The sequence below is a fragment of the Crocodylus porosus genome, unplaced genomic scaffold (genome assembly GCF_001723895.1).
Source record: "Crocodylus porosus isolate Cpor-Errol unplaced genomic scaffold, CroPor_comp1, whole genome shotgun sequence".
Lineage (NCBI taxonomy): Eukaryota > Metazoa > Chordata > Crocodylia > Crocodylidae > Crocodylus > Crocodylus porosus.
In genome coordinates, this window is record NW_017728938.1 from 1,850,990 (window position 1) to 1,858,810 (window position 7,821).

Below are 7,821 nucleotides of genomic sequence, written 5' to 3' on the forward strand. Positions count from 1 at the left end.
TTACCTGCAAATCTGGTGCCACTCAGTTCCATCCTCCAAAACATTAATGACAACACTGAAGAGCGCCAGATCCAGATCCTCCCTTGATACCTCCTCCCAGTTAGACATTGCCCGTTCAGAGGATTCAAGGCCAAAGTCTGACTTCTCCACACCACTCTCCAGCTGATGCCTTCAGCTCCTAATGTTCAAGTTGTTCAGACAGGCCTAAGGAACAACAATGCATTTGCTCAGAGAGGACGTAGAGTGTGATTATGGCGTAGCTGCTGAACCATGCTTGGTTTCATGCCTGAGTGGGATTTGGGCATCCTGGATACTCCTAGTGTGCTCAGACCACTGGGACATGCTGCCTTTGGGATGAAACTCTCTTTGTTATGCCTTCATATTGGAAGGGCTGCCCATGGGCCCAGATGTATCACCTCAGCTGCCCACAAATGGGAGAATCCCACCGGGACTGGGAGTCCTGCAGGGGGGCAACATTGCCTCTCCTCCAGCTGGAATAGAGCCTGGGTGAATCGTAGACACCCTCCTTGTCTTTTCCAATCAGCTCTGGTCAAACTGCTCTACTGCTGTCAGTGGGAGTTTGGAGTTCTGTCTGTGCTGAGCACAGATGGTGAGAGTCACTTCAGGCAAACAACTGGCACCACGCTTAAACCCCACTTAAACCTTCCAACAATGCTGAAACTCAGTGGTCTCTATATACCAGAAAACTACAACCCACCTCTTTCTGCCTTCTCTGGTGACACACCATCACTTGTGGGGTTGTTGGTTCAGCCTGGGACCTACATACCATCCTGTAAATAAAGCTACAAACTAAAGTATCTGTGCAAATTCCTAGAGTCAATGAGCCATAACAAATTGTCCCAACTCCCTTCAAGGATTCCCAGCCTGACCCCATTGAAAGTGAGAGTGCGGGAAACTGGCTGTGATAAGGCCTCTGTTCAGCTAGCAAGGAAAGGAACATGCTCTAAATAGGTTTTATTTAAATTACGTAAATCTGTACTAAGACTCATGTAAAAACCAGCCACCCAATTTCATCTGTGGGCACAGGGCTGAGACATAACATGGAAGAGGAGTATATTGGTATACTGAGGTAGAGGGGGTCAGATTGAATCCTGGCAGGCTGTGTTTAACTGAAATCTTCTCCCTTTTCTGAGATCATGGACTGGCTCAGGGACAGCTGTTAATTTTAGCTGTGGAAGCATCAGGTCTGAGCTCATCAGCACCGAGCTTCCGAGAGGCGTTATTGAAAGCAGAAAGGAGGTTGGCTCTGCCTGAACAGAGCCACAAGACTCGGGACGACTCAATGACTTAGGAGTGAAAAGCCCAAGTGGGTCTTGGCCCATTTCAGAGGTGGGAATGAGGAGTTTGAGTCCTGCTCTGAGTGAGACCAAATGCCAGCATAGAGGGCATTTGAGTCTATGGCTCTTGGTCTGGTCCCATCAGTGAAGAACAGTGACAGAAGACATTCCCCAGGATTGCTGTGAAAGCCCTTTCCCACCCTGACTTGAGAAAGCGGCACAGAGAGGTTGAGCTCATGCTGTCCCTCCACAGCAGTGTCTACTACGCAGATTTGTACTCCGGTGGCACCTGGGGCAGGCAGGAAACTGTGGGAAGGAGCTGGGGACAGTTTTCCATTCCCCATTTTTGATGTTTCACCCAAATTCTGATCAGCTTTGTCATGGCCATTTGTGCAGCCTCAGGAGGAAGGGGTTAGTCTGCTCTGACTGGCCAGAGCTGGCTGTCATTTGAACTGCCTCCCCTTGCTCTATATCTCCAGCATTGTCCCTGCCAAACTTCCCCAGTAAAGCTACACTGCCTGCAACACAGCCAGCGAAAGATGAGGCAGCTTGTCTCTACTCTGCTGAGTACCAGCAGCTCTGCTAGTGTTGGCCCCCATAGGAAACAACAGTCTTCTTAGAGGAGCCCCTGGCGGAATTATTCCTTTACCTCAAGCCAAAGGGAAATGTGTTTTCAGCACAAAAGGGTGCAGGTTCCCTCCCTGCTGCTAGAGTCAAGGCTGAGCATGCTACAACGAGATGGCTTGGGGACTGGAGGAAGAGCCCCAGACAGTCAAGATAAAAGCATTCAGTGACAGGCTATAAGGGCCCTGGCATCCCCTGCCCTGTGTTGTGAGACCATTGATCATTTTATTTGTATACAGAAACACTTCTGATTACTGGGGGAGGGGATGGGGACTCTCATTGCACCTTTGGAGCAGCAGACCAGCAGCTGGCAGATCCAACAAAGAGCTGTCATGAGCAAATAGATGCAGCATCCTCCCCGCCACCCCCAGCCCAGGAACAGTCTGAAGGCTGTGGGGCCGCTGTTCTTCGGCCAGCATGGTCATCAAAGATCTGTCTTCTCATCGTAAGCAAAGTTAATGCAGTCCTCTGAACTTGGAGAGGTGTTTCCGTCCTGCCCTGTAACACAGACATCCTGACTCTGTGATGGTAGAATGGAGAGTGGGTTCCTGATGGGCTCAGTCCATACCTGTTTCTCACAGCTGGCACCTGTCCACCTGTGGTAGCAGTGGCACTGAAACAGCTGCCACGCCCCATGCCTGAACTGGTCCATGCTCAGGTAGTTGGTCAGCACAGGGTCCTCTGCCTGCTGCTCTGGGTCAAGGTGAAGGAAGGCACTAAGCTCCTGAGGGTGCCGTCTCGCACAGCGCCCATGTCCATGACACAGCTGGCGGCTGCACTGTTGGGCAGCTGTTGTTACATTCATTACATATGGCCCCAGGGTGCTAGTTATGTAATCACGGAGGCTCTTGCAGCTGTCCTGGGGAAGAAGAGTCCATTAAAGATGCTGGATTCACTGGAGAACAAACTCCTCTACAACTATAACCCTGTTCCCCTCCTGTCTGTGCTCAAGGATCCTACTGCTGAGGCAGGATGGGAGTTGGACCCCAGTGACTACTGCCTCATAAGCCTTCCTGCCGGGTGTCAACATAAAGCAGCAGCCAGTGCTAATTATGAAGCCTGATTCTGAAAAATGCAAATCTGCCCCTTGAAAAGAGATCTGAGAACCTACCAGCTCATCTCAGCCAACCAGAGGACACCCAACCCTCCATGAACACTCTCTGTACAGGTAACTGCACTGGCAGCTTCTGACTATGTAGGTGAGACAGAGACCATAGGAATAAGCGCAATTCCTGCTGAGGGGGTTGAAAGCCACTCTGCAAACACACAGGCTAGTACAGTTCCCAAGCACCTAGGTGAGGCCCTTGGACCCAGGGCGAAGAGACTACTTAGTGCCCACCAGGGCTGCCTGAGATACTTACAGCTGAATGGGAGTAGGAACTGTCTCCCCACAGGACCACACCAGCAACACCAAGGGCCACGCTCTCCCCAATGGTATTAACCAGATCAGCCTGACCAAACAGAGAAAGGAATGTAGAAGAAAGATGTTAGACAAGGGAAGCAACTTCAGGATTTAGGAGGTAAGACCCAGGGTGAGAACATATGACTCTTGGTTCAACTTGCAAGAGCTGCAGGCCCAGTCTGTGTCCCTGCTGGGCTGCCCTGGCACTCTGGGGCATGTTACTTTATAGGCAACAATTGCATTGCCATTCACAAGGTTCAGGAGTCATAGTGTCTCTGTCGCCCTGAGTGCAAGACACCAGCAGTAGCACTGTGCCAAATGGCACTGTTCCGTTTCGACTTGCATTTCGATGGAACGGAATTTCGTTTCAAACTTTGTTTCAATTTGAAACCGCTGTTCTGTTTCGTTTTGTCGAAACAGTTTCACTGTTTCAACACTGTTTTGACATTTTGCCCATAGGCTATAATGGGAAAGCTCAAAACAGCCTATAACTTTGACATTTCTGGCCTGGTTTGGATGAAACTTGCAGGAATGGTAGCCCCTTCTGAGGGCATAAAGCCTGCCACATTTCAAGGAGTTAGGTGCAGGGGTTTCAGGGAAACTGCACCTCAAACTCCTGAAAGCAAAACTCATGTCGCCTGTACGTGTTAAGCCACAGCAGGGTCAAAACTGCAGGGGCGGTAGCCCCTGCTGAGGCCACAAAGCCTGCCAAGTTGCAAGGAGATAGGTGCAGGGGTTTGGGGGAAACTGAACCTTAAGCTGTGGACAAGCAAAACTCGTGACATGGGTGACTGTGTGTGTTAAGGCGCAGCAGGGTGAAAGCTGCAGGCCTGCTAGCCCCTGCTGCGGCCACGAAGCCTGCCAGCTGTCGAGGAGATAGGTGCAGGGGGAGTCCGGGTTCGGGGGCCCTGCACCCCTAGCTGCTGACAGGCAAAACTGGAACACGCTGCTCAGCGACTGACACCAAGGCAGAGCGCGGGGCAGTTCAAACAGTGCTGCCTTCTGTGCAGTTTTTCCAACCCTCCCCCAGAGCACTGGGATTGGAAGGGTCTTCAGGGAAGGATGACAGTCACTGGCCAGCTACACAGTGAATAATAAGAGTACCCCTCCCCCCTCACCCTCTCCTTACTTTAGTTTATGTTTCCCTTCAGGCAAACCCAGTTTGAGCTTCAAAACTCAAAACGTTTAAAAAATTTTGAAACATTTTGACTTGCCTCGTTTGGTTTTGAGGCTGTTTTGAAGCTCTGTGTTTCATTTTGATTTCGTTGCTTCAAGCTCAAAACAAGTCAAAGCAGCGTCGAAATAAAACTGCTGGCAACATTTCACACAGCCCTAATCAGCAGTGCCCAAGAAATCCCTCTGCAGCCATAGAACGACAGTACCAGCCGTGTGAGGGGCACTGAGGGTGACCACAAGGAACAATCACAATGGCTACCTTGACATGTGGATTGTACCAGCATACTCTTATACCATCTGCCCCCACCACAATGCAGCCCTACAGGCTCTGGGTGGGGAGTGCAAGCCTACCATAATCTACCCCACACTTCCACAAATGCAAGAGCTAGCAAATCTAACCTCCAAGCCCTCTACAAGCAATGCAGACACCTTCTCAGCACTTACCTCAGACAGGTATTTGGGGGAGAGCCTGTAGGAGACCCTGGAATATGCTATCACAGGCAAGCTCCACTCCAAGTTGAACCGTGCCACCCGGAAGGCCTCCAGCAGGCGGTGGTGGACATAGCGCCGGCGCTCAGACTCTGGCAGTTTGGGCGGAAGGTAGATGCTCGGGTAGAGTGCAGTGGACACCTCCCACAGCCACATGAGCTGGTTGTTTCGTGCCATCTCTAGCAGGCTGCATTTGCCAGTGTAGTTGTCCTCTTTCTCCCAGTTGTTGTTGAAACAGTTGGGGAACCCATAGAAGCCCCAGAAGCCCCCTGGTCTCAGCACCTTCCCCAGTGTCAACGTCCTCTCCATGAGCGCTTGTGCTGCTTCCTCAAATTCCACCTCTGCCAAGAGGGCTCGTTTCTTGACTGGCAACTCTGGAAACCTCTCCCAGACCCACTGCATGGAGGTCTCCCTGTATAATCTCTTGGGGCCCCAGTTCCGTACCCAGAGAGGTCTCCACTCCTCCCAGTCCACCACTGCCAGACCATGGAAGTCCTGGTGCAGAAGCTCACGGATTTTCAATGAGGCCTGCTCTAGGTGCATCTTGAGGTGGACTTTCTGGGGTATCCCACCATGGTGGGGTTTCCCTTCTTGGGAGATGTATGGATAAAGTCCAAACTTGTTCTTGTAGAAGATAGTCATGTTTTGTCCCTGGAACTCATTGCCTTGATTCTCCACAATGCCATAGTCCCCAAGAGGCAGGGTGACCCCAAATCGCTGTTGGCACTTTGTCGTGGGTATGTTCCACACCACAACAAATGGCTTGTCCTGGACAATGGGGTCGGGAGATGGTCTCTCCCAACCATGCCCCCTGAGGGACTGGGCAGCTCCAAGACAGTGCATGACACAGATCCAGAAGACAAGGACCAGAGTCATGGTGGATGCCCTGTGATTATGACTGGCCTGGGGCCCTTCCTGCTGTGTTTCAGAATCAGTGACCTGGAAGGGGAGAGGAAAACACAGTCAAAATGAGATTAGCAAACCCAGGCAACCACAGTGCAAAGCAAGACAGATTGCTCCTCTTTCTCATCCATAAGAGGGTCCCCTCTCTTAAGCCTTCTGCATCATAATAGGACTGACCATTCTGGTCTGCCCCAGAAGAGAGCCTGGCAGACGAAGGCCACAGGCCCATCCACAGAATTCAGTGAAAAGGCCTAGAACCATATAAGTGAGGTCATACTGACATCACAAAGAGCTGCAGGGAAGGAGGCTGCAAGCAGTTTTGTTCCCAGGGATTAAGCAAGAACATCCCAGGTCTGTTCTGCCCTGTTCTATATTTGTCCTCCTCTACCTCACTCTTAATTATGGATATATAGCAGCATTTCTCTTATTGCCCTGTCCCCAAACAGTCCTGAACCCAGTCTTTGCCAGCTCACAAGCATCTCCACTGCTTCCTGCTGCCTGGAAAACGAAGGACACTTCATTCAATAGCAGAATTTTCCACTTGGGTCCTTGCTTCTGGCTCCCCAGCATAGATCATAGGGCTGGAAGGGACCTCAAGGGTCACCAAATCCAATCTCTGCCCCCTACTTTCCCTTTTTTTCCCCTATGCAGGGAAATGGCCAAGACTCCAGCCTGATACCAGCCACAAGCATCATCCCATTATCACTGCAGCTAGAAAAGGGACCTTTTGAAACAGCTGAGCTCAGTTCCCGGCTCTGCAGACTTTGTTTCTGGCCCTAGGCAAGTTGGTTAGGCTGGGATGGGCAAAGGGGCCCAGGATAGCTCACTCCAGCTGATGCTGCCTTAGGCTTCTCTGGAGTCTCCTCTGCTCCCCAACCTGTAAAATGAGGAAAAAAGTCTGTCCTTCTTCCCATGCCCTGTGACTCTGTGGTCCTTGGGGCATCAACTGTCTCACCCTATGCTCCTGCAGCAACAAGCCTGATGGGGTCCTGATCATGGTCAGGCACCACTGCAACTGTTTCTTTCTTTCCCCTCTCTGAGCTTTTGGTGGCTCAGCGCTTACACAGCTGAGAGCATTCTGCTTGCAACACCCTGGGCCACTTCCTCTGAGAAAGGCCAAGCAGCAGAGCTGGGCATGTTCCCCACATACCAAAGGAAGCAAAGGTGGGAAGCTGACCCTGTGTGTACATCAAGGAGTGAAGCCCCAAATTTCAGAGAGCCTGAGGGAAGATTATCCAAGGCAACCAAAGGCAACAGAAGGCAAGACAGTTAGACACTTCAATCCCTCTCTGCCCCCTAAGGTGCAGGTCCAGAGGGAAGATGGCAATAAAATAACCAGTCTAAGGTGCTCCCTGAAGCTCCTCCAATTGCTGTGGAGTCTCAGGCAGAATCAATGGAAACACTTCCACTGGCTAAATCAGGGTCTGGGTCACAGAGCTGGGGCAGGAGGTGCCAGCAATCCTGGGATCTTCAGAGGGAGAGGATTAGGAGTGAGGTCAGGCTCAGGTGCCCCATGACCACCCAGGGACATGCTGTAATCCCTCTTGCAATGCGCTGCCTGGGCTCTCATGGCCTCGCAGAACCCTGCAGACATGGTCTAATCCCCCCTGAAATACCCTGCCTGGGCTGCAGCACAGCTCAGTTACAACTGACCTTGTTGCTTGAATTTCACCTACCTTTTCCATGTCTATTTTCAAAGCCTGTGCCACTCCACATATGCATTTTCCCAATGAAAACATGCCAGTGCTTTAGGCAGACGCTGCGCTAGCAAGCACAGGCCAATGCCGCAAGTGCCCTGTAGCAGCAACCCCGTGGGCGCAACCCAGCCCTTCCCAGGTCTCCTCCAATAACAAGCTTCCACACGCATTTCAGCAGTAGTGGCACACGCTGTGCAGCCCCATCAGCCCTGCAATAACCATGGGCATTTAC

At 51.5% G+C, this 7,821-nt stretch overlaps 1 protein-coding gene across 1 annotated transcript; it reads right to left on the reverse strand.

Annotated features, from left to right (window-relative positions):
- Positions 1 to 2,097: 2,097 nt before the first annotated feature.
- HYAL3 (hyaluronoglucosaminidase 3) lies at positions 2,098 to 7,577 on the reverse strand. The gene is made up of 4 exons (XM_019547382.1): positions 7,569 to 7,577; positions 4,945 to 5,928; positions 3,284 to 3,373; positions 2,098 to 2,781 (listed from the first exon to the last, which is right to left on the reverse strand). The coding sequence occupies exons 1-4, from the start codon at positions 7,575 to 7,577 to the stop codon at positions 2,347 to 2,349; spliced, it is 1,518 nt and encodes a 505-aa protein (XP_019402927.1). The 3' UTR covers positions 2,098 to 2,346.
- Positions 7,578 to 7,821: the final 244 nt, after the last annotated feature.